The sequence below is a fragment of the Rhinopithecus bieti genome, unplaced genomic scaffold (assembly GCF_001698545.2).
Source record: "Rhinopithecus bieti isolate Rb0 unplaced genomic scaffold, ASM169854v2 scaffold_763, whole genome shotgun sequence".
Lineage (NCBI taxonomy): Eukaryota > Metazoa > Chordata > Mammalia > Primates > Cercopithecidae > Rhinopithecus > Rhinopithecus bieti.
Window position 1 is genome coordinate 1538004 of NW_016803270.1, and position 27887 is coordinate 1565890.

The 27887-nt window shown below is 39.6% G+C and overlaps 1 protein-coding gene across 7 annotated transcripts in view; it reads left to right on the plus strand.

The window, feature by feature from the left end:
• Window position 1: 1 nt before the first annotated feature.
• NRP1 (neuropilin 1) overlaps window positions 2–27887 on the plus strand; it is a 158020-nt gene continuing 130134 nt past the window's right edge. For all 7 annotated transcript variants that reach the window (XM_017871626.1, XM_017871667.1, XM_017871637.1 and 4 more), the window contains exons 1-2: window positions 2–362; window positions 3796–3970. In XM_017871626.1, the coding sequence (XP_017727115.1) occupies window positions 290–362; window positions 3796–3970 (248 nt within the window). In that variant the 5' untranslated portion in view covers window positions 2–289. The remainder of the gene's footprint in view (window positions 363–3795; window positions 3971–27887) is intronic.

A 27887-nucleotide genomic window follows, 5' to 3' on the forward strand; every position in this document is an offset into this window, starting at 1 on the left:
TTTGAGACATGGCCCGGGCAGTGGCTCCTGGAAGAGGAACAAGTGTGGGAAAAGGGAGAGGAAGCCGGAGCTAAATGACAGGATGCAGGCGACTTGAGACACAAAAAGAGAAGCGTTCCTCTCGGATCCAGGCATTGCCTCCCTGCTTTCCTTTCTCCAAGACGGGCTGAGGATTGCACAGCTCTAGGCGGAGTTGGGGCTCTTCGGATCGCTTGGATTCCCCTCTTTGCTGCATTTCCCCCCACGTCCTCGTTCTCCCGCGTCTGCCTGCAGACCCGGCGAAGGGAGAATGGAGAAGGGGCTGCCGCTCCTCTGCGCCGCGGTCGCCCTAGCCCTCGCCCCGGCCGGCGCTTTTCGCAACGGTAAGTGACAGGCGGAGGCGCGGGTGACAGCGGCGCCCAGGCTCCCAGCTGCCCGCCCCGGACTGGGGCTCAGGCGGGGCTTCCCGGGATCAGCCGGGAACAACCGACTCCCGGGCGAAGGAAACTTTTATCTGGGAGGAGAGATGAAGAAATGAGATCAGGCGGTTTAGGGCAGGAGGATTTCAGGTCTTTGGGCTCCCTCCTGACGTTGATCGTTGGGCTGCGGGGCTTTTCCTTACCTCTGCTGCAAGACAGAGCTGCCTACCTTCCCCGATCAGCACGCCAATTATCTTAATAATGTTTCCTCCCAAAGGCAATTAGAAGAGACTCCCTTTCAAAAATCTGATGGCTGTTGAAAGTTAATGAACACTTTACCAGGAGATCTTACTTCCTGGTTCCTTTGCTGCGCCCCTAAGCCGTTTCCTCTGGTGGGTGATGGCCAGAGATACCGGTTTGTGGGTTGATGAAACTCCCTCCCCCGCCTTTGTACATCTTCCCTAATCTGTCTGGAGTATGACCGAAAGTTACATAGTGTCAATACAGGAATCTGATATATACAGTGTAAGGCACCAGGATATCTGAAAATCTCTAAGCTAGTTGCAGCTTCCACTCAGCTTTTAAAACTACTCACTGTTAAGTAAATGAAAAACTATACTGGGGTCTAAACAGTACCATGTAACCTAAATAATGTGTTTTAAAATGGGATCTGGTTGTAGGCATGTTTGACTTCACACTGTAAAGTAAGTGCAGGCAACGGTATGCAATTATCTTTACAGTAAGTCGTCAGCAATTGTTATTAACTAATGATCAAATATTTACTTTTGTCTGGCTTAGATTTCAATCACAGTAATTAGAAGAAAAAAACATCCACTACTTACTGTGGTATATTGTTTTAATAAGAGACCGCGAGTGGAGGGCCTCATACCAACAGGAATTTAAATCACATCTTTATGATGGAAGTTAATCTCTCTAATATGCTTTTTCAAGGTTTTGTGATTTCAGCAATGGATTTCCCTCAGCAGCTACTAAGCAGTATTCTAAAGAGATGCTTAAAGCAAAACACATGCAAAAAAAATTATGAACATGGAGTTCAACTTATTAGTGAACCCAAGTTGATGGCATTTTTCTATAATCTGGCAGGAAAGCAAGACACAAAAAAATTATGAATGTAGAGTTCAATTTATTAATGAACCTGAGCTGGTAGCATCTTTTTATATTCTGGCAGGGAATGAAATAGCTTTCTCGTCCAACTGAAAGAGCTCAAATGGTTGGACTAGAAATTATAGTAACCCTGTCCTCCACAACTCTTTGAGACTAAATCCATAGCAGGGGTGTTCACAAGATAGATTTGAAGCTCAATGCAAAGAGCTATCAGACTTTAGGTTGTGAACTACACAAATATATATGCAGTACACACACACACACACACACACTTCTTAATTTTCTTAGCAGAAATGTGGGGAATGCTGAAAATCTGGCTTTAGTTGGTGAGCTTGACCAGCAAAAGCCATGTTGCTATGCTTGAAGTGACCAGAGCCAGAAAATGCCACTGTAACTCAGCAGACCTCTTAAAGCCATGTCCACCTCCTCTAAGTAACCAGTGTCTGCTAAATTAATTCATTAACCTTATTTAGGACTAATGGTCCAGAGTCATTAGAAATTGCTCTTTCTTAATCAACTGCTAGAGAGATTTAACAGAGCCAGGGAGTCTAGCAGTCCACATTATCTTATTACACTGTCACTTTCTCAGAAGTCACAGATTAAAGAGCTCTGGTGTGGTACCAAGTCCACCTAAATGTCTTCTGAAGTGACTCTGCTAAGTGACTAGAACCAGGGCTGTTTTATTTCACTCCTGTAACAGATGCCAGACACTACCATGATGTTTGTCCAGAGCTGGAGGAGACTTAATGAGACAAGGTCACTTTCCAAGTTTTCTGCACATTCAGAATAATGCAAGAGTCTCAGTAGAATCACATAACAGAGTCCAACATGATCATGAGCTGAGATTTTGAACTCCAGTTACAACATCATTTCTTCCTGGCAAACCTTACACTTTTACAATCCAATGCAAAGGAAACCAGAATAAGACTACCCCCAGTCTAAGGAACAAAGTCAAGCACCTAGTGATTGAGAAAAACAATATAACTTATATTGTCTTCTTTTTTAATTTATGGGAAATGATTTCTGTGATGCATGTAGCTTTATGCATTTTTGATGTGCACTTTATCTTTCATTTCCATGTGACCTGGTTTTCCTGTAATAAAATTCTGTAGATTTATAAATTCATGCTGAGAGCAAAGAATGCCATTCTCTTTCCACAGAGAATCTATTAGATGCAGTGTTAAAATCTATATATACCATTACTGAAAATTTGTGATTGATAGGCTTATATATTTCACTGCTTTCATACCTGTTTCTCTTGTATAGTTTATGCACCAAATTTTTATTGCTCAAAATTAAGCATCAATAAATGTGGCAGCATTTCAGGCTGAGGTGCTCCAGTATGAAATCCATCATAAAATGTAACAATGAGAATCTATGCTGAACAATAAGGCAGTCCAGAGACTAGTTTATTTGGTTTATTTGGCTTCACTTGAGCATTTTTGAAATGAAGGCTCAAAACAAGTTAGCTCACCTTTCCCAGAATGTGAGAATGTGGGTTACCATATGTGATACCCACACCTGTGTGGTGGGTTATTTTTCACCCAACATTTAGGTAATTAGAATTAATGCCATGTGGCTATTTACTTTTTTTTTTTCTGCCCCTTTGCTTTGATCTGATTTTTAAGAATGAACAACTTTACTTGGAGAAGTAAAGCAGAATTATTTCTGCTTCACCAAATATACTTTGTTCTCTGTTGATTTGGATCTCAAGAGCAGAGATAACTCAAAATCACTTAGATTTATGGGCAGATAAAACAACAACAACAAAAGGTTTGGCTTTAAGCCAATCAAAGACAATCCCCACTGATCAATGACATAGACCAGGCTTATCATCAAAAAACAACACAAGGGGTCGAACAGCATCTTTCAGTCACTTTCCACTTAGAACTTGCTACTTAATGTGATTACACTTCTTGGGGGATAATTAAGTCTAGCAGAAGCTCCCAGGGGACCATGTTAACATCAATTGAGGGGATTTAATGTTTTTAATGCTAGAAGACCTTTTCCTTAGGAAGAAACTTCGTGGCCAGGCGAAGAGTCCTCTCAGATCTCAGTTGGCTTTCTGCCTGAGTCAACCTTCCTGAGATCAAAGAGTGTTTTTTTTTTTTGTGGCGTGTTGCACTCAGGGCCACACGAAGGACTTACGGGGACCTTCTAAAGTTCCCCTTAAAAAGTTAGGGAATGTTTAATAACCGGTAATTTAGATTTAAAGCTAGACTACCTAAGAGATTGTCAGGAAAGATCTACTAAAATCTTACTTGTATTGCAGATAAATGTGGCGATACTATAAAAATTGAAAGCCCCGGGTACCTTACATCTCCTGGTTATCCTCATTCTTATCACCCAAGTGAAAAATGTGAATGGCTGATTCAGGCTCCGGACCCATACCAGAGAATTATGATCAACTTCAACCCTCACTTCGATTTGGAGGACAGAGATTGCAAGTAAGTGGGAATGTGTTTGAACAGGGCACCACAGCACCATCTAGTGGTCACGCCTGTCTGGGGGGGGAGTCAGTGTGTACAATGTAGATTATAAATGGATCCAGGAGGGATTCCAGTCTCAGCCAGATTATATGTCAATGGTATAGAAATTGAATTACGTTAAGTGATTTCTGAGTTTCCCAAACCAGGAATATTATAGTTAAATGTGTAATCTCTCATACTCCTTCCTGTTAGCACTTTTGGTTTGGGAACTCTTTTGTTAAGAAATGTATACACTATGTATGTTTCTTTTTGCTTTCTTTTTTTTTTTTTTTTTTCCTGGAGAGGGGAAGAATTAGAAACTCAAAATCTCACTTGCATTTTTATGAAATACAGTGGATCACTAATATATATCGCATCCACAGATAGTGGGATTGGAGATCTCACTGAGATACATCAAACTGTGGCATATCTTATGATTAAGAACTGCATCTTACTAAGTTTGACATGGAAAAAACAAATTGTCATTGAATAATGACAATTATTCTTATTAAGTTTGACATGGAAAAAGCAAATTGTCATTGAATAATAATAAGGCCTACATGATAAGCCAGATGAGGGGTTTTGTAAATGGTGGATTACTGATTAAAATACTTTTATGGAAAATGTTAGAAAATAATTGGTAAGACACAATGAATACAATGGGAACTCAAATACACATCAGTGTTTCATCCATCTGCTTAGTCTTGCTATCTCTATTGTTAAGTTTCTAAACATTAACTTATGCCAGATTTCGTTATTATGAAGACATTCTCACTACGAGACAGTCGAAATTATATTTCCTCACTTTATGTGAAAGAACTGGTATGTGGATATTGCTTTCCACAGTATCGAAAGTATGTTTTTACCTTGCACGTAGCAGTCCACTCGGATACATATTTGCTGGTCTCTCTTGACACCCAACAGACCCCCTGTCTTTGTCTTTTACACGTTATCCCATTCTGACACACTGAAAGTGGTGTAGTCTCCAGAGACTTGAACCTGAATATCCATCTTTTATTAAGTTTGTACATATATAAATAGTTTTATCAAAGAAAAATAATCAATTTAAATATCAATTCTAAAGTGTTTCTCAGGGACTGAGAGGTTTTTGCAAATTTTAAAGTGGGTCAGTTTGGTGTAACTGTATATGCTATCTATAGACTACTGCTACCACTAGACCTAAATATTATTTTGCAAGTATATTCATTGTTAAAGACAGTCTATTTGAACACACGTTTCTTTTGGGAAAGAACAGAGTAATATCAAAATCTTCCTACCTGTAGAAAGCGCTCAACAACCTGTTGAGTTGGTATAGTAAACTAGCTTTTCATGGTCAGACAGATGAGGGCATCTGGTTCATTCAACATTTTGGTGCCTAGAGAATTAGTATAAATCCATAGGCTGATGATCAGTTTCCAAATAATCAATGTATACTACAGTGCAATAAAATTACACCAATTCCAATTTAATCTTTGCTTTGTGATTCAGAAGTGCTTCAGGGCATTATATTGACTTTTTAATTGTATATGGAAGTTACCATTAATAGTGTTACAGTGACTGCTTGGAAACAAAGAGTTCATTGTATTTATTTGTTTATTTTGCTAATATTCTTTATGGTGGTTTTTACAGTGTCAATCACCTACACAATCTGGATACTTGTTTTCTATTATATTTGATATACTTCATTATTATTATTATTATCAGTAGTAGTAGTAGTAGTAGTAGTAGTAGTAGTAGTAGTAGTAGTAGTATTTGCTTTTTGACCATGTTTAAACTGCTGTAGGAGAACTTCTGGTAAAACTTACTCAAGTAATAACATTATTCCAAAAAATAAAGTGATGTTAGAATTCAATAAACTGACATTTACTAATTTCTAATCTGGAAATCATGACCATCAATACATGTAACATAATACTTAAAGAATTCAGAATAATCACTAGTTATTGGCAGTGGTGTGGTGGTAAATGTTTAACAGCTGGCTCTTTGGAGAAGACAAGTCAAGTCCTGACCTGTATGTAGCACATGCCAATTTCTGTGGTGTAAATACTCTCATCATAGCCAATTTCAAACTACCCATGTGATGTCACTGCCCAGACTAGCAAAGAAATGTGCACAGTTGGTTCTTATGAGCTGTTGGGCACCAGATCCAGCACACAACAGTAGTAGAAATTTAAGAAGGGAAGCCAGTTGAATCACTTAATATATGTAAAGGGCTTACAATTCTATTTGCACATTTCTTCTGGGAAAGAACAGAGTAATATAAAAATCTTCCTACCTGTAGAAAGCACTCAACAACCTGTTGAGTTGGTGTGGTAAACTAGCTTTTCATGGTCAGGGAAATGAGGTCATCTGGTTCATTCAACATTTTGGTGCCTAGAGAATTAGCATAAATCCATAGGCTGATGATCAGTTTCCAAATAACCAGCGTATACTAATTATTACAACAGCATCTCACACTATTAAGATAGTGTCTAGCTTACAGTGGTGTCTAGCTCACAGTTAACCTTAAATAATGTTTTGTCATATCATGGTGTCAGGTAGGGTATGAAGGGATTAAAGGAGCACCTTTTTGGTTAGTTTTCTTTTTAAAAAGTACAATAAAGGATTATTGTAATTCATAGAAAATGGCAATTTTAGTGATATCTGCAAAGTATTTGAGAAACTGACATGACCGAGAAGATGTTACCTAACAATCTTATGATGGTGACTTTGCTTTTTTAATGCTACAGAGTAAGGTGATTTCTTAATTGTCCCAACTGAGGCTTTGCTCTCTGTGAAGGTGCCATCTCCTGACCAAAGTTGAAAGGCTGATATATTTAGCCTGATGAAGTCAATGGAGATTAGATCCATGGAAAATATCTTCGCGCTGTGTTTTGAAGTGTTGCAATGTGATCTTTTTATCAATGAGAAACTCCAGAAAGATACAGGAAGAACAGCATAAAGCACTCCTTTCACTATCTTTCTAAGCTGATTCATATGAATGACTCGTGCTCAGTGCTGAAGGGTGCATTTGAGATTCTACAAATGTGGCAAAATACTTACCTCCTTTTGTGAAGGCTCTGAGATGAATCCATAGTTCTAAATTTTACAGGGGATTGGAATACCCCAAGAAAACAAAAAACAAAAACACGGGAACACCAGAAATTCTTTGAAGAACAAATTCATAGACTTCAAAGTTTAGATTAGATTCCTAAACACATAGTTTTGTTATTAGGGTTTTTTTTTTTTTTTTTTGTACTTTATATCAGGCTATTTACAAAAGTGGATTTGAAGTGGCACAAAACTAGGCACAGTTAAAACCACATTCAGAAAGCTGGTGAGCTTTTAGTTACCACTCCTTTTAAGAACAAACTATTCATCTTATTTAAGATATTTAATACTTTTCCTTGTTTCAGCTACATTATATGTCTGTTGGCAGTAAAAAATATTTGCTATACTGATGTCATAGGGCTACTAGTAGGATCAAGTAGTAGATAGGAAAGCCCTTTTAAAAGGTAAAAGTGACCCTCAAAATAAGTTGCCATTATTATGATATCTTTAACAAGTTGGTGATTGTTAGAGCATTTGGAAATATGAAACTAAACATACGTCAAACTAAATCTGTTGATCCAGTAATGAGATGATTTGCACATGATACACCCTGCATTTTCTGTTGAAATGGTCAGTACTTGTACAGTCAACTTTCACCCTGAGAAAGCTTAAGAAATCGATGTCTTAGCACATTTGCTTATTGTGAAACACCTTTGAAACCCAAGTAAACAGTTTTCTTTTGCAGAGTATAGGGATGGTTAAGTCATTAGACCAGCCACATAGTTCTGGCAGAAAAAAAAATATTTTATTCAGATTTTATTGTTTTATGTATAATTAGGTAAAAAACATCATTTCATAATCTTAACAATACAGTATACAGTCACAACTTCTCATGTGAATAGCACCAAGACTGACCCAGTTCATAAGAAATTCTGGACCATACATTGCAAAATGGTTGTTAAGTTTTTGCAGTGGCTATCAAAGGTGGATATTTCATTAGGAAAATTAAATGTGTAAGTTGTGCCCCAGTTAGTTTTAAAATGTAACATTCTGTGTCTATGCCACCACTGAATGAGGTTTCATTTCAAATAAGCATCAGAACCATAATACTATAACCCCTTAATTCTTTCATTGAACAAGAATTGGTGTAAATCAGTCAGTCAACAGAGCAGTGGAGCGTCTGTCTGCAGGGCTAACACAGGCCTGGGATTTCTAGCTAGATATATGCATGATTTTATTATTCAGTTGAGAGGATTCTAGAGAATGCTCACCGAAGCAGGTGTTGAGGGAGAGGAAGGAATGTTGATTTCTTTTTTGCCAGCAAAATCCTGCACACTTGTGAAGTGTCAAAACATAATTAAAAGTAGAAAAGCAACAAAGAAGTGACCAGTGGAGAGTTCTCGGAAAGACATGTTCATTGCACATTGAAAATGACTTTCAGTATTTACATTGAACTAGTTAGATCTTACTCCACTAAAGTTTTCTTCAATGGTAAGGCAGACATCTTGAATCTCATAAAAGTTTATATCTGTATAATAAACAAGAATGTCATTGATATGGTAGTTAGAATTTATGAAACTTCTCCAGTTTCCCAGCAATGCACACAATCAACATGATAATTTATAATGGTTTGTGACAAATACTGCTGAGCAAAGAGGTGTGTGGTTACATTCAGATCAGATGTCACCATCCAGGGAGCAATAAACATTTCACAGACATTGGGTTAAAAACATTAAGGAAATGAATGCAAAGCTCTAACAAAAGTCTAAAAGGTGGTAGTGTTGGGGAATCAAACCCAGTAGTGCTTTTCCTACCGACAAGAAGAAAATCTTACTTACCGACTTCAGTGTCTGATTTGAAGTGCTGTTTCATATCATGGCATAGTTGCTTTTTTCATCTATGATTTAGATTCGTAATCTCTCCTATGTGTAACCAATAATAAGCATATTTTTCCTAACTCAATGCATTCAAAGGCTGATTGCATTCTTGTAACTTCATAAGAAATTTAACCATAGTGAAATTATAAGCAAATAGAGATGATATTCTTTTCAGAATTTTGTTGGAATAATTCACACATTGTTTCTTTAATGCTACTTGTTAAATTACCTACATTATTACAAACTTTGAAACAGTGCTAATGTCTTTTATTTTCAGAGGATATAAACTTATGGAATGAAAAATAATCTGCCCCTTGGTTTCTCAAATCTGATTATTCCTGCACATTTACATTTATTCCTGCACATTTGCACTTATTGGCACTTTTTGGAGTATAAGTTCCATTTTCTGTTTTCCTGAGTAATATTTTCTGTTTTAATCTTTCCTTATTATTATTAGCATGGATTTTTTAGGATTAATTTGGATTTTTTAAAAATATTACATTAAAATACTATTTATCTCAATCACTGAGTTTTTGGCTTTTTGTATCCAAGGGAAGTGCCTCACTCTAGTCCTGTATTTTAGAGCATCACTTACACTAAAACAAAATCCTTGTTTTATGGGAAACGGAATTTTTTAAGCCAAAATACATCTCTATTTTCCATATGAAATAGAGAAGAATATATACCTTTAGTAAAGTATAATATATATTCAGAAAAATACACAACACAAGTATAAGAGCTGATAAAATTTTGCAAGGTGGATACATCCATAAAACCAATCTCGAGGCCAACATTTCCAGCTTCCTAAAAGCCCTCTGATGTCACTTTTAGTCACCAACTTTTGCCCTCAAGGGCAATTGATGTCCTACCTTATGCGACTTCATTTTTATACATTTCAAAATCAGGTAAAACTAAACTGGAGTCTTAGAAGTTTTTATGTACCGGCCAGGCACAGTGGCTCACTCCCAACTTTTGGGAGGCAGAGGCAGGTGCATCACTTGAGGTCAGGAGTTCAATTGAAAACAGCCTGGCCAACATGGTGAAACCCCGCCTCTACTAAAAATACAAAATTAGCTGGGCATGGTGGTGCATGCCCGTAGTCCCAGCTACTCGGGAGGCTAAGGCAAGACAATCACTTGAACTTGGGACGCAGAGGTTGCAGTGAGCCGAGATCTGTGCCATTGCACTCCAGCCTGGGCAACAAGAACAAAATTCTGTCTCAAAATAAGAAGCCTGTGGGTACTATCCTTGAATATAGACAGTGAAAGTCTTTGGAGTGGATATAGAAAAAAATAGGCACTATTTCTAATCAAAAAGCAGACTACTACTGATGCATTTTCTAATTATTTTCAGTGGCTACTGAAGGAAATATCTCGTCTTTATTTCAAAGTTTTCCATCTGGAGCCTGCTTTTTATGCAGGTTTTCTGTGCAAGCAAATTCAGAAACATCCTCCTTTGCCTTATTTTCTTCATCTTTTTATTTCTGGTTTTGATCTCTAGTGACTTCTCAATATGAGAGGCACCGCCACCAAGCTCCAGTCAGTTAAAAAACTATTGGGGGAAGAATGAACCCTCCTCACAACAACTGCAGGCCAAAGTTGCTACTACTACTTGCAGCATCCTTGGTTATTACTCAGGCAGATAACTATCTACTTTCTTCCTTTTGATTTTTTTCCCCATTAGCACTGAATTTAATTTGAACAGAGCCTCCAGTGTTTAATAAAATTAATTTACTTTATTATTCTTTAGTATAAGCAATCACATTTGATCGTAATGAATTTTGAGTATTACGAAGTTGTTTTGTGTTAGGCATTTCTGTAATTTAAAGGAAGCAACTTTTGCGAGTTAAAGGAGAAGGCTGGTTGAAATCTTATCAAACTGAATCAACATGTGCATGGCATTTCCAACGAGATTTCACTTTAGGGAGCAGGCACTTAACTGATCCAAGTGAGACATATGCCTTCAGCCGGCATGCACATTCTCAGCTCCTTTCTTTCCAGCATAAAACTTGATACTTGCATGCCTGCTGACATGGATCCACAGAAGCACACACACAAACACATATGTGTGTGTAAAGGAAGCTAAAAAATAAACGTAACTAATTGCAGTGGTAGTATTCATCCAGGCTGATCATTAAGCCTAAAGAAAAACAAGAAACAAAAATTCATGTTTGGATCAGGTTCCAAAAGCCTTTTGCTTGGTTGTTCGTTATCCATCCTGATTGTAAGAGTCAGTGGCCTGGCAGTTCATTGCACCTTGAGAGGAGGGTTCTCCTGCTCTTCTCTGGTTGATTGGCCTGTATCTGGTATCTAGAGCAGTTAGTACTGTCTTATGGTTGAAACAATTCAGAATCTTCACAGATAGGAAGTGAAACACGTTCATTCAGAGCTGTACTAAGTTCTGCAGAGGAGCGGAGGAAGAAAAAAAACACAAAACAAAAAAAACAGAGTATTTTGGCTTCCGTCTCAATTCCTTTGTAGAGTTCAAGTTCATGGAGAACTTTTGCCTTGTAACGTGGTCTTCCTCCTCATCAAGCCCAGGTCTTTATTGCTAGATCTTCTTTGATAAAGATGTTGCTTTCTTCTTTAATTTAAATAATCATAGAGTGTTTGGGAAGGAATAATTATGACTTTTTTTTTTTGAAAAAACTATTTATTTATTTAAAACATAGAAAGATGGGGGTGGGAGGGACTTCTCACTATGTTGCCCAGGCTGGTCTCGAACTCCTGGGCTAAGCCATTCTCTGCCTCAGCCTCCCAAAGTAATGAGATTACAGGCGTGAGCCACTGTGTCCAACCTATGCCAGGCTCTTGCTGTTGAGTCTTCAATATGTGCCCACTATGAGGATGAGAACTCACTTTTCTCTCATCCTCATTTGACAGCTGAGATCCCTGAAGTTTGGAAAAGTTCTATCAACAGAACCCAAATAAACAGTTGCTGCCTCACAAATCTTTCTGTCTTTGTGATCAAAGTCACACTTGGATGTGTCTTATGAATGAGGAAATTCTCATGAAACATTACCAGCTTATTTTTTCTTCAAGCAACTCTTTTATTAACAAGTTCTCAAGAAAGTTTAAGTATCAACCAACTAATTCTGAGGAAGGACTTAATTTTTAAACTTTAAGTTCAAATTAAATAAGCACTTGTGAAAACTGTGCACAGAAACTTTCAACCAATTGGTGGTTTTCCACTCAATTGAAGCTTGGCGGGAGTGGTGGCTCAGGTCTGTAATCCCAGTACTTTGGGAGACGGAGGTGGGAGGATTGCTTGAGGCCAGGAGTTCTAGGCTAGCCTGAGCAACATAGCAAGGCCCTCTCTCTACAAAAAATAAAAAATTAACAAATTGTGGTGGTGGGCACCTGTAATCCCAGTGCTTTTGGGGGCCAAGGCAGGAAGATCGCTTAGGCCAGGAGTTTGGAGTTTGAGGTGACAGTGAGCTACGATCTCGCCATTGCACTCCAGTTTGGGCAACAAAGCAAGATTCTATCCTTAAATTTTCCAAAGAACAAATAAATAAAAACTTGCTTTAACTTAAGAATGGAAATCCTGGGAAATAAATGTCTAAATTCTAGTGCTTTTTGTTGATGGAGTTTAAAAGCACAAAGCACATATAAATACAATGTTTATTTAAAGCCTAACAACCAGGCCGCACGTGGGTTTGATCTGTTCAACCGGTAAAAGGGCATATTAGATACCACTGTGTCCAATGCTTGCTCTTAGGCCCAGAGGTAAGAAGGCCTCATTCCCCTCCAAGCGCTGGTCATTTACTTAATCTCAGGTAAATAGCAGGGAAGTGTTCTTCTCCCACGGCTCCCTCATTCATACAATTTCGATTCTTGCATTTGTCACGGTGGCTCTGTAAGGGTTAAAGGGAGACTGCTCAGGCACTGGGTTCTGTGGAGAAATGGAAGAGTGTTTTCTGAGAAGAAACAGATGCTCCAGTGTATTTTGTTTTTATCTGGGTGGATACTTTGTACAAGCAGCCAGCCAGGTTGGAGGTGATGGCCTGCTGCTTCTGTGATAGACTGCTATGTCACGGAGAGAGTTTCCAGTCCCGGGCTGTAAGAGGATGCTAACTGTCTCTCAATTCCAGTTCTTACATTTCTCCGGAATAGCCGAAGATGGCAAAGGCCAGTCGATATAGTCACGATTCCAAGTCCTTTTCTGGCTCTCTAACGCTACCAGCAGGACAACTATTATACAAGATACAAGCAACCTGGGAAGTGGCATGGAAAGAATTAAGACGTGGTCAAAATCTTAATCTTACATAGATCACTTCAAAATATTTAAAGGCACTACATTCTTACATTTAAAGAGAAAGAGAACACACACTCTCGACTCAAAGATTAAAAAACAGACACAAGTCTCTACAAACCTGGAAGAGCTGAGGCTGACTTGGTCTGATGAGAGATTAGGTTGTTTTAGATGTGGTAACCCCTGGCTAACTAAGATCACTGTTTTATCTTTTTTAAAAAATCTCAGTTCATAGTTGTCTGTCTTTTTTATTCTCATATAAAGTGAGAAAGTGGACATTTATTTGTTTACACATTTGGTCACAGAAAAGATGGTAAAAATAATTTAAAAGGTAAATTTCTAGTCAGGCGCGGTGGCTCACCTATAATCCCGGCAGTTTGGGAGGCTGAGGCAAGCAGCTCGGGAGTTCGAGACCAGCCCGGCCAATATGATGAAACCTTGTCTCTAGTAAAAATACAAAAATTAGCAGGATATGGTGGCATGCACCTGTAATCCCAGCTACTCAGGAAGCTGAGGCAGGAGAATTGCTTGAACCCGGGAAGCAGAAATCACAGTGAGCGGAGATCAGGCCATTGCACTCTAGCCAGGGCGTCACAGAGAGACTCTGCCTCTAAAATAAATAAATAAATAAATAAAATGTAAATTTCTAGATCAACTCACTGTTTTGGAAAGATGGCAGCCAGTCAAAGTGACAAATTCCAGTTAATGTGACAGTCTGACCACAGCACTCTCTGTAGAGTCCTCATTCTAACTGTACAAGTGCTCATCTCCCTTTTGGGTGGCAGACTCCAGCGAGACGAAAGCCAATTCTTACTTACTTATATTTCTACCTTTTACAGTCCCACAGAATACTTTGCACATGTAGACACTAGTTTAAACAGCTGACACTTGTATTGAACTCAAAATGAGGTATATGAAGAGTCGAGGTGAAAAACCGCAATGTGTCCCTGAGAAGCGTCTGTGACCCACAGTAGGTCATACGGAGAAGAGATCAGCAAAAATTCAGCAAAGAGAGAGTGAAAGGGACAATTTCAATAACTGCTGAAGTGGGTCGTCCGTCTGGATAACAACTTTTCAGAAGGCACTTAAGACAGCCACTCCCTGGACGTTGGAGTGGGTGGCTGCCTGTCCGCATTCAGAGAGTCTGGCCACATCCGCTCCTCCTCACTCCCTCCAACTTAATCAGAGGCACTTGACTTTGAATTTTGGGGCCTCTGATTCTCAACAGCAGTGGTAAGGGCTACGGATCGTCTGGAGAGAGACTGGGTTCCGGAGCAGGATTTTTTTTTTTTTTTTTTTTTTTTTTTTTTTTTTTTTTTTTTTTTTTTTTGACAGAGTCTTGCTCTGTCGCCAGGCTGGAGTGCAGTGGCCCAATGTTGGCTCACTGCAACCTCCAGCTCCTGGGTTCAAGTGATTCTCCTGCCTCAGCCTCCCTAGTAACTGAGACTACAGGCACGTGCCACCACATCCAGCTAATTTTTTGTATTTTAGCAGAGATGGGGTTTCACCATGTTGGTCAGGCTGGTCTCAAACTCCTGACCTCAGGTGATCCACCCACCTCGGCCTCCCAAAGTGCTGGGATTACAGGCTGAGCCACCCTGGGGCCCCAGAGCAGGTTTTTACACATGCCTGGCACGCCCCCTTGGGTCCAGAGTTTGTTCCTTCCGGTGGGTTCCTGGTCTTGCTGACTTCAAGAACGGAGCCCTGGACCTTTTTGCAGTGAGTGTTACAGCTCTTAAAGATGGCACAGACCTGAAGAGTGAGCAGCAGCAAGATTTATTGTGAAGAGTGAAAGAACAAAGCTTCCACAGCATGGAAGGGGACTCCAGCGGGTTGCTGCTGCTGGCTGGAGTGGCCAGGTTTTATTCACTTATTTGTCCCCACCCATGTCCTGTTGATTGGTCCATTTTACAAATCTTTAGCTAGCTACAGAGCTCTGATTGGTGCATTTTTGCAGAGCACTGATTGGTGCATTTTACAAACTTCTTGTAGAAAGGTTCTCTAAGTCACCACTGGACCCAGGAAGTCCAGCTCTTTTCACCTCTCACCCTCTTCCTTGATCAGTTACACTGTGGGAACAGGCTGCCAAGCCTAACTCAGATGTTTGGAACATATTTCAGCCCTGGCTCTATTAGAGTTCCTTATATTACCAAAGCTGTGCTAGCACCTTCCTCACTGCTATTAGGTGGGCACAAAAGTTCCTGTGGTTTTCGCCATTGAAAGTAATGTCCAAAACCGCGATAACTTTTGCGCCAACCTAATACAAAGGGTAGTCCATAATTTTATTTTTCAGTGAGGAGTGGCACTAAGCTAAGGAAACAGTGAGGGATTTTGTTTGTTTGTGTGTTTAGTACTGATTGGAATTGTCATTTCTGTTTTCCTTAGGAAACAACTTTGCATTCTTCTTCCCGTTTATCCCAAAGCCAATTTCTTTGTCCGTGTCTGGGGACACTACTGAGTAACTATTAGGATACATAGGTTCAGTCCTTCCAGACATCCCCACTTCCGTCTTCAGCTAATCTAGCAACCTGATGTGTGTGTTAGTTCATTCACGCAAGCTGGGGATTTCGGATTGTCAGGGGATCCTGTTAGCAGCTCCCTGTGAAAAAGAGTTCTGGTGAATTAGGGATGTGCGTTACAATCGCACCTCTACCATTCATTCTTGTCTGTGAGACTGGAGATGGGTCATATGGGCTGGGTCCCAATACGTGAATGGCTCATTATGGCACCATCAACATCGCGGATTTGACAATGTTAACCAGTACAGCCCAGGAAGATGTGACAATGACCAGGTTTCCTACATCAGAGTCTGCCTAAGTAATGCCACCTAGACACAGCTTTAATTCCGAAACAAAAGTGCTTTCCTTCCTCTACCTATCTCAGTAACACAGTGTTGATGAGCTAATGTAGATGGAAGTGTCTTATGAATATGAGACATATATATTTATAAATAATAAGACCTAGGTATTACTATAACAGGAAGTGCATCCGCAGGTTTTGTTCCTTAAATAAGTTCAGGCTGTAAACAATAACGTCTGCATCCTTAGGAGGAGACACTTATAAATATTTCAAAAGCACTGAAGCACTGCACATACGCACAATAGAGATAGTATCTATGCTCAGTGTGCATTCAGTCAATGAGAATTTCTGAGTGTTCTAATAAGTTGACCAGTTAAGTTTCTTATAATTGCAGCCTTCTGAAGATCTAGATGGATGGAGTTTCTGGAAAACCTCATGGAAGATGCTATTTCAGTGTCACAAACTTGATGATAATAGCATCAATGACTTTAAAAAATATTATTTTTTCATGTGTGCTTGAGGACTTGTAAATATGTTCAGTGCATTCAAACCATAAGCCAGCCCATACTTAAATAGCAGTATTTAAGCCAATAGCTTTGTGGTTATTACACAGGATTGCCAGTCCTTGCCAATCAATTCAACCAAATAGTGGCAGTATGTTCCTTTCCAAGAAAGAGAAAATGACATGGATTTTGTAGCATAAATCCACAAGGAAAGGCAGCTGATAAATAAATGTTTTTAAACTCATGTTCCATTCACATCATTTCCCCTCTATTTCTAGTATCCCTGTCTTCTGACCTTGCTATCTCCTTCCCGCATTTCTAGTTATGACAGGTTTTCCAGTAGTAGGGAGAGGAGTTGGTTCTTAGTGGAAATAACAAGGAGCATGCTTGCAGGAAGAATCCTGGGATCATGGCAGAGAAGAGGCTACTATTGTAGCTCCTTATCCCCACCTCACTATGTGGTACACATGATATCTGCAATTCTTCAAAAGCATTCTCAGCCCTTCTTCATTTCACATGGCTACAGATGTGGCTGGGAGATCCATCAGAAGGGATTGGCTTTCTTTCTTGTGGGACTGTTATGGGCCTCTGTGGGTCAAATGGATTCTGTAAGATCTAACTCTTTGTGAGTAGCAAAATTCTTCTTGGACCTTGTTACCTTGCAAGCAACTATTTCATATATATATATCTCTCTCTCACCCTCTGTCTCACTCTTTTTCTCTCTTTCCTATTACTGTCAAGGTATTGAAAGTGGTGACTGCAGTTCAGAACTCTACTTTCTTACTTAGCTGTCTTCAGCATAACAGTATATAACTTCAGCATAACATTGCCTCCAGTGGACAGAAACTGTTTGCTCAAATCAAATACTCCAGTGACTCTTCTAATGCTTCAAAACATTGGCCAATTCTTGGCCCTAATTTCTCCAACCTTTGTGCAACCTTATATGTAATTGGCAACTCCCCAGTGTTGGGACTTTCTTCTCTCCTGCATCTCATGGTGCTGTGCCATCTTGGTTTTCTCCCCACTTCGCTGACCTCTTCTCTTTTTTGACTCTATTTCTCCTCCAACACTGAAATGTAGGCATTGGCCAGGGTTTTTGCCTTTGCCCCAAATCTTTGCTCTCTAAATACCCTTTCTGATCTTAGCCACTAGGCTCAGATAATACCTAGCTTCCTGGATCTGACGTGAGCATTGGCCTCAGACTTACAAATTCTTTCTGGAGGATGTTGACCACCTGGAGGACTGACCATTTCCTAAATTAAAAACAAAAACAAACTTTGCATCTTCCTATGCAAATGACTTCTCTTCTGCCTTGTCTCTGTTTTACTGATTCCTTCATTTCTTACTTATCCAAATTTGAAACTCTGGAATGTCTCCTGATTCCTATTAGTCCCCCACATCTAGTCAGTTTAAAGGCCTCTCACTTATCTACTATGTCTGTCCTATCTCTTCTGTTACATTTCTGCAGGTATTTGCCAGATGCAAACACTGTTTAACCTATCCCTGGAGTGATTGCATCAGCCTCCAAAAGAGGCTTTCCTCCTTCGTGCCCTCTGCTCAGAAGCATTTAGAATTCCCCATTTCCTCCCTGCCTCAGTCGGTGCTTCTTGTCCTTCCCCAGGAAAGTAACCACTTTTAGCTAGAATAGGTAGGGGAGCCACAGGAAGCCAGATAAGGAGATAAGGCCGGATAAGGCCTTCTCTCTGGCCTTATCCCCAGTGGCTCCCTTATCTAGTCTAGCCGAAACTGGTCACTTTCTAGTTCTTGAAGCTCACTCCTCCTTTTCTCAACCCCATGTCTGTACATAGGATGTTTCCTTCACAGGTGTGGTGGGGGTAAATGCCCTTTACACACCTGAGACTCCCTGTCAAAATGTTACTCATCATCCTAGTTCTACCTGAAATGATGCTTCCTTCATGAAGCCATTTTTGATAACCAGCTACCAAGTAAACGTGGTCTTTCTTTCTCTGTCCTGTGACACTTCTGAGAACCATGTTTATACTTCATGTTCCTTGTGCTATTCTGTATTGTGTTGTAATCATTAATATTATTCCACTATTCTCCCAAGATCATACAGTAGTCACAAGCAGGGACTAGTATTGTTTTCTACTACTCAGAGCCTGGTTTAGTGCTTTGCATATAGTAGGTGCTGTTAGTACTTGACAAATTGAATTGGCCAATGGACATCAAGTGAGTCTTCTCCAATTGGCCAATGGACAACCAATGGGTCTTCTCCAATTGGCCAATGGACATCCAATGAGACTTCTCCAGTGTGTTCCTTTAGCACAGGAAGACCAAGTCAGCTCTCTGGACAAAGGCTTAACTTAATCATACTGTAAAATGCTCACTTATTTTTCTCATTTACATAGTAAACCCTCCTTTTCCTGGGTAGTTGAGTCAGACTTACATGTTCCCCTAAAACCTCTATTTTAAAAGCTTGAATTTTACATTTGAGTAGCTTTAGCTTCATCTCAAAAAATCTGCAGAGGTAGTGCTTGGCTGAAAGCTTTTCTTTCTGTCTCACAGTCATCTCCATAATCTGTTTTGGAGTTGAACGCATAAAATGTATTAACGTTGTAGGCATACGTCCTGATTGCTGAGTGTTTTCTGACATCCCCACAACTCTTGGGACTTTGTGTCACAATTCTGTAAACTTGGTCTATTGTATATTCACATCTGGGCTCAGGTCCAAACCACCTTTACATAAATTAAACACAAATAATTTAGAGCCTGCTTCCGTTCCAGCTGGCAACCCCAGTAAATGCACATGTTAACTTCACAGCAGGCTTGTGAGGGAAGAGGCAGAAAGTGAACTTCTTCGTTAGAGAAGTTAACATGGGATGCATTCCTAGCAGAATGGTGTAAATGTGTTAGTCCATACCACCAGAAAAATAACAAGACTCCTGTCCTAGACAAAGATGCTACTTGGAGGAACTAGCCCAGGCCTGCCTATTTCTGGAGGGGGCAATGAGAGGATTCTACTGCTGCCTGGGCTATCCCCTTTCCCTCCATACCAATGTTTTCTAAGTGTTTCTTAAGGCATGTGGCACAGTGTGTTCATGCCAGCCCAAGAGAAAGAGGCAAAGTAGTAGATGCATGATGACACCTACAACAGGAAACCCCAGCCTCCACAGCTGGTTTTATCTTTCTTACTAGCTCCTCAATGTTACTGTCTTACACTTAGGTTTCCACAATATTTCCAAATGTTTCTGTTATCTGTCTATTCTAGAAACAAACAGAAAGCACTCCCTCCTTCTCAGCTCTCTAGTTTGTCTGCAACCATAGAAAAGAATGACTTACATGACGCTGGACACAGTGGCTCATGCCTGTAATCCCAATACTTTGGGAGGCCAAGATGGGAGTATGGCGTGACGCCAGGAGTTTGAGAACAGCCTGGGCAATACAGTGAGACCCCATCTCTATAAAAACTTTTTAAAAATTAGCCAAGCAAGGTGGCATGCACCTGTAGTCTTAGTTACTTGGGAGGCTGTGGAGGAAGGATCACTTGAACCCCAGGAGTTCAAGGCTGCAGTGAGCCATGATCACACCACTGCACTCCAGCCTGGGCCCCAGTGCAAGACTCCACCTCTGAAAATAGAGAGAGAATGAGAGAGAGAGAGAGAGGAGGGAGGGAGGGAGGAAGAGAAGGAAGGAAGGAAGGAAAGGAGAGGAAGGAATAGGAGAGGAAGTTAAGGATGGAGGAATGAGTGAGGAAGGAAGGAAGGTAAGGAAGAGAGAAAGAGAGAAGAAGGAAGAAAGGAGGGGGAGGAAGGAAGGAGGGGAAGGAAGGAGAGGAAGGAAGGAAGGAAGGAAGGAGAAAGAGAGAAAGAAGGAGAGAAAGGAGGGGAGGAAGGAAGGGAGGGAAGGAAGGAGGGAGGGAAGGAAGAAAGGAAGGAAGGAAGGAAGGAAGGAAGGAAGGAAGGAAGGAAGGAAGGAAGGAACTTACATAATAAACTAATAAACGTTAGCATTTCTGTTTCCATGGGATGAAAGGCTAAAGACTGTCTGGGGCAGAGGCAGAAGCTTCTCTTGATTGTGCCCTCAGCTTTGTCTCCTTGGTGGCTGTCCTTTGTGGACCATATCTGTAGCTCTACCAAGAAACTTGCTCAGTTAACGGTGTGGTCTTCATGTGTGATGCCCGCAGGTACTCATGGTGATCCTGAGTTCTAGGAATCACTGTAGGCTCAAGTGTTGAGTCTTCCTGGCCTTTGTCTCTTCATCTGTGAAATGAGAGGAATGAAACTCTTCTCTTTAAGCACGTTTGTCTCTAAAGTAACAGGATTCTAATTCTACAGAAAAATCCTCCTGCCATAGAGCATATTACAAAGATGTCTCTTTTTTTAACTTTTAATTTTTGGGTACATAGCAGATGTATACATTTATGGGGTAGATGAGATATTTTGATACAGGCCTACAATGTGTAATAATCAAAGATGTCTTTTCTGACAGCTGAGGCTGGCCCCGATCCCTGGGCTTTTCTTTGGTCTTTGCAAGACCCTCCCTACTTTTTACTTTCTTCTTCTTTAGATCTAAGCTGCTGTTCCAGCCCAGTCCAGACCCTCATTGACTTTTGCACCACAACCTTCTCTTCCTTCCTACTCATATTTCACTGAGACACATGTTTTATGTCAGTTTTCAGCACCTAAGTGGTATCAGACATTTTAGACCCTATTTTGGCAAAATTTCTTCTAAGGAATTGTCTACTTTTTCACCTAGATCTTTGTCTTACCCATGAACAGATGCATTTTATCTAATCAGTTATTTAGAAGAACTGAGAATGTGGTCTTCTGAAATACACACATATTGTTCTGCTGTTGTTGAATATAATATTCACAGTCAGTAGAAATTCTGTAGATGAATGATTGGCTTGGTCTTGAAACTACAGGAGCTGCAAACCAAGTTTGAGATGTGCTTTAAGTGCAATTGATAACCTGAATATTGGCCCAAATTTGGGTTTGATCATTAACACAAAAGTAACTTTTACCTGATCTTTTTGTTCAACATAGCTCATTAACATTAGCTTGTAAAGAACAGAAATTACTTTGAAAAAAAAAAAACACAAAGGAATGACAACAGTGATTTTGTTAATGAATCCCACCTCACTCTTTGTGTCTCAAAGGCAGCATAAGCAATGTAATAAGCTATGTATCTATTTTGAAAACAGTCTCAAATTAAGGAGCTTATTCAGATGCCATTGTAAAAATAATTTTCTGAAATTGTGGTCTATCGGCAGGAGATAAGACGGCACTTTGTTGTTACCTGCAGAGGCCTATTAGAAATATTCTATTTCAGAAGCAAATCACACTGTAAATACCAGGTTCGGACTCATTTATTCCTACAATAGCATTTTTGCAAAGGTGCAATTTCATAATTTGACTTAGCACTGATTGTGCATCATCATTTCAAAGCTCTTTGTAACCACTGGCTAATTCACACATCCTTGGGAAATGGTTTAGTTGTACCAGACCCATTTTTAAAAGAAATATCCAAAATGTATAATGATAAAGTAGCTTGTCAAAGGCTAAACAAGGACACGGATGTGTTTTAAACTTGTTTTCTTTCTGAATGTGTCCTTAGCACATCTGACAAGGAACTTCTGAGCAATTTAAACATAGATGTGTTTGCCACCAATAAAGATTAAAGAGCCCTATTAATGATTCTATTACAGAGAGGAAACTTGATTTAAAAAATAATTAAAATAATAAATGCAATTCCTTCAAGATGCAAATGTAAACAGGACCTAAAATGAGTGAATATATTAATCCCACTTTTCTCCTCCATCTGGTCCTCCTGAGCCATATTTTTGTTAAAGCAAGTGCTCAACAGAGGACTAACATCTAAAGTTAGTCAGCTAATTCCCAGCATTAATTGGAAAATGTCTAGTGTTTCTAAACACTGGTATGAAAAAAAAAAAGGATTTGAGCTGTCAGCTCACGTTATTTTTGTCATTACACCTTTCCTGAGACTGGCCTTGTGATTTAAACTGTTCCTGTTTCTTATCAATGTTGTTTTAGGATTTGGTTTATATGTGGAATATTATACAAAGTCCTGAGATTGATGGTGAACATGAGGTCACGGTTAAACATTCATCACAACATGTGCTTTAAAATATATATACATGGTAATAAATTCAGAACTCACAAACTCAAACATTGAGGGAGATTCAGGCACTTTCCCAAGCATTGTTTCTTGGGGCACCAGAATTATTCTTCTGAAAACTTCATTTGTTGCTTACTACCTCATTCATTCATTCATTCATTCATTCAATAAGTATTTATTGACCAACCAGTATGTGCTGATCACTGCGATAGCTGATAGTGATAGTGATAGTGACAGTGATAGATCAGTGAACAAAACAGGTATCATTCTCTGCCCTTGTGGTATTTCTTCTCTAGAAAGACAGTGACAAGTAGAAGAGACCTGCTACTCAGGGGCTGTTTTCCGTGTGGCCTCCATGCCCTTCCAGCTTGCAGAACCTCATTATCTTCATCTGCAGCCTCCAAGGCAGGCCCACCTGGGACCTAGATCTCGCTCTAAACAAGATGCATATAAAAAAACATCTGGCTGAGGCAATTGTTGGCTGAGGATCAGGTTTGTTCCCGGTTGCTGGTGCTCTCTACTTGTAACCCTCTGCTGGGGTCCTAGACCCTCTGAGATTCAGCCATCAGCTGGAACACTCTTGTTTCCCAAGGTCACTCAATCCCCCAACCCTGGACACTTGACTGGCATATGCCTGTTCTCCATGTAAGACACTCTCTGCTAGCTCTAACTTAGATGTTTGTCTTCTTTGCCTGTAATTCTAGGTCCCAATCAACCCCTTTACACTCACCAGCCTGTTGTGCCTCATACTCCAGAATGACAGGCCTTACCTCTCCAAAGGGGACTGAACCAAGTCAGTTCTGACTTTTTGGAGTTGGTTTATAGTCTTGGCGTCATTGTACTGGCTCTTCAAGTGGCACAAATTGAACAGAAAGAATAAAAAGAAACTGTAGGTCATCTTTTTTTCTCCACATCCCAAGCCGGGGTCTAAAAATAATAATTATTCAATAAACGTTGAAAACTAAATACATTAGTAGAATGCTTTATCTTTCCATTTCACGCTCATTTCTTCCCGCGGTAGGACTCCAGCCACTCTCTGAAGGTGACTGGCGGCAGTAAAATTAGAAAGAAAGGTACATCCTCAAGGAAACATGGAAAGGACTTGATCAGTGATAGAATTTGAGAGGAAATGAAGGCCAGGATGTTAATGATGATACAAATGTCTCCATCTCTGGGTCTGAAAGAACAGTGGTAGTAGTAACACTAAGACTAAATAAAGCAGCTGGGCGCGGTGGCTCACTCCTGTAATCCCAGCACCTTGGGAGGCCGAGTTGAGTGCATCACTTGAGGTCAGGAGTTCAAAATCAGTCTGGCCATCATGGTGAAACCCTGTCTCTACTAAAAATACAAAAATTAGCCAGGCATGGTGGTGCGTGCCCGGTAATCCCAGTTACTCGGGAGGCTGAGGCAGGAGAATCACTTGAACCTGGGAGGCGGAGGTTGCAGTGAGCCAAGATGGTGCCATTGCACTCTAGCCTGGGCAACAGAGCAAGACTCTGTCTCAAAAATAAATAAATAAATAAAGGCAAATACAGCAAGAGAGTAAGTCCCATTTTGAACATTTTGAGAGGCTTTTAAACATTGCAGGTAGAGATGTGCAAAAAGGAAACTGAGAAACGGGAAACTGGGCAAAGCTGGACAGAGAAACGTGGTAATCATTTGCTGGCTAAAGCTGCAGAAAACTTTTCATAGAAGGGTAAGGAGAAAAACAAAAGAAATAAATGTCTTGAGAAAAAGCCCCCTTGATGGGATAGATTAAGGTTAGAGGGTGTTCAAAGGAAAATGGGAAGGTGTTATGAGAGAGGTACCAGTTAGAACAGTGTCTTGCTACAGAAAGCTGCTGAAGTGAGCATTTCAAAAACAGAAGCACTTTGTTCACAGTGTCAGGTGCTAGAAAGAAATATAAGAAATTGTGGACATGGGCGATACAGTAAGTAGGCTCACCAGGACGCTTTAGGCAGCAGCTTCACTCAGCCCTTGGGGCAGTACCTCCTAACACAGACATTCAGCATTGAATGCATATCAAGAGACACCATGCATTTCTTTGGATTTGAAAGAAATACACACAGAACATTCTAAGACATTCAAAGCAAGACGATCAAGATCTATGGTGATAAAAATGTGTTTCATCAGGTAGTCTTAAGAAGAGGAAGGGTGAAATTAACTTGGAAAACTTACGTAGCCCAGTCACAGAGGGTAAATATGTTTGATATCACTTAATACCTCTCACTGATTAGTAGTGGCCATCTGTAGTACATTTGAGAAACTTCTCAGAAAGAAATGGCTTAAGAGGTTGCAGTGTTCACTGTGGGCTTGAGGAAAAACTGGCAGCACAAGTGCCCCAAATCTGCCATCTCTGCTCCATCTCCAATCTTTGAAAAGATAATGTGATTTATAAAAATAATATTTTAGAAAATATTTAATTTTATTACATTAAAAGTAGACTGTTTTGGAAATGGGTTAATACTCATTTTTAAATGGGTGCTAACTTTATTTGGGGCTAACATTTCTATAAATTAAGAATAACTTTATTTGGGACTAACATTTTCATAAATTGAATAGAAAGACATGTATATTTATTTTTCTTGAGCACAAAATTATCTGAAATGAATTTTAAACTATATATTTTGGCATATATTATTTCAATTTTTTTTTTTGCATTTAGAAATATGCATATTTTATAAAAAATTGAGGCCAGGCGTGGTGGCTCAAGCCTGTAATCCCAGCACTTTGGGAAGCCAAGGCAGGCAGATCATTTAAGGTCAGGAGTTCAAGACCAGCCTGGCCAACATAGTGAGACCCCATCCCTAATAAAAATACAAAAATATTAACCAGGCATAGTGATGCATGCCTATAATCCCATCTACTCCAGAGGCTGAGGCAGGAGAATCACTTGAACCCGGAAGGCAGAGGCTGCAGTGAGCTGAGATCACACCACTAAACTCCAGCCTGGGGGACAGAGTGAGACTCCATCTCAAAAAGAAAAAAGAGATTATTCTGTATAGATATCTTTTATCCTAGCGTCTTCTCTTGAAATTGCATGTAAAGCATTATATTAGGCTCTTAAATATATATATTATATACATATATATTTATATATATAAAACTTTTGTTTTAGGTTCAAGGGTCCATGTACAGGTTTGTTATATTGGTAAATTGCATGTCACAAGGGTTTAGTGTACAGATTATTTTGTCACTCGGGTAAGCACAGTATCTGATAGGTAGTTTTTTGATCCTTTCCCTCCTCCCACCCTCCATCCTCAAGTAGACCCTGCTATCTGTTGTTCTTTGCACCCATATGTACTCAGTGTTTAGCTCCCACTTATAAATGAGAACATGCAGTATTTTATTTTCTGTTCCTGCACTAGTTCACTTAGGATGATGACCTCCAGCTGCATCCATGTTCCTGAAAAGGACATGATCTCATTCTTTTTTATGGCTGCGTAGTATTCCATGGTGTGTATGCACCACATTTTCTTTATTCAGTCTGTCACTGATGGGCTTGTAGATTGATTCCATGTATTTGCTATTGCTAATAGTGCTATAATGAACATATGTGTGCATGAGTCCTTATGGTAGAATGATTTATATTCCTTTGGGTATATGCCCAGTAATGAGATTACTTGGTCAAATGATAATTCTTTCAATATTTTTTAAAACAAGCATTTGGTAAAGCACATTATCTTTCTAAAATAATTTTTATCTAAATGGCCTAGGATATTTAGAACATTTTCAATTTTCAAGATTAAAATAATTATAAATTATGATGGAATGAACATCTGTATGCATAAATCTTGATGTATCATTAGGGATTTCTTTAGAAGAGATTTCTAGAAGTGTGGTGGCTGAACTAGAGAGTAAAAACAGTATTAAGGCTCTTGGCATATATTCCAATTTGCTTTAGAAGATAATTCATGGAGATAGGGGAAGGTTGGGGAGATTTACTTTAAAACTATATCTATATTTTCAAAGAAATTGATTCTTTTTTTATGGCACAAATTGATACTTTAAGTCAGGAATTGTCACACTTTCTGAAAAGGGCCAGGTAGGAAATATTTTAGGCTTTGCATGTGAGACAGCCTCAATCTCACCTGTTCAGCTTCTCCATCATACTGTGAAAGTAGCCATAGACAATAGGCAAATGAATGAGCATGGTTGTGTTCCAATAAAACTTTATTTACAAAAACAAGCAGTCAGACAGGTTTGATCTACAAGCCATAGTTTCCTGACCTCTGTCTTAATTGAGAGTTGTGTTGTTTTGTGAAAATATTTGAATTGTGGCTGTCAAGAATTGGCAGGCATGCTTTGCAAAATTCCCTTTATGAAGATTTGAGCCTGTGGGATCATGAATCCTAGTTATAGTCTTGGGAAGGGAGTAAATCTGCTTTTGTTGCAAAGCGATTTGGAAACTAAGCAATGAAGCTATGAATCAGCCTGTCGTTTCAACATATGCAGAGTATGGAAAAGTCCATAAAGTTAGGCTTCTGTTTGTCTCTGTCAGGCAGCTGTAGCTCTGCCCTGAGTCTTTTCTTTGTGTACTTTCTTGAGAAATTCAGTCCAACTCCCACAAAAGTAATCACAACCGTGTTTACAAGCTAATTTCACCCAATATTGATTCAATCAAAGCCTCTATCACTCATTAATTCTAGCATTTCTACACAATTCCTAGGAAAACAAAGCTTGAAGCTGGAAGGAAAAGAGTCATCTGAGAAATAACTTTGTTCTCATGAAACCTACCCAACTGGGAATATTTTTCCCAGATGTTAGGCGTACAATTGCTTTTCCTTAGGTGACCCTTTATTGAGCAGCTAAAAGACTTCATTGACTACCTTTCACAAAAGTGTAAAGCACAAAGGAAATAAACCAAGCATAATTTCTGAAATAATAATACTATGTCGTAATTAGCAGTTATCTGTCAAGGAAAATTGTAAACTGACCACAGGGATAAGATATGTTTTACCATATTATTTTAGTCATTGCCTGGCCTGTCTTAATCTCTTGTTGCTTCCGAAGGTGCTTTGAATTCAGAATCTTTATGTCAAAATAGAGGCTGAAGGAAGCTGCTTTTAGTGATTGTCAGATCTTACATAAATGCAGGAGCATGCACACACAGACACACACAAACACAACCTTCAGACCCACAGAATGCAAAAGCAGCTGCCTTCGTAAACACTACATCAGAGTCCAGCAGTGGTTTAACACTCATTGTCCTGCCTCTTTTATTTAAGCTAGAGAAACAATGTCAGCTGGATGCAGACAGCTCTCTGTCATGAACAGAAGTTTGTTTGCGGGTTAGCCCAAGGAAGTCACAAAGAGTTGGGGGGAAAAATGGAT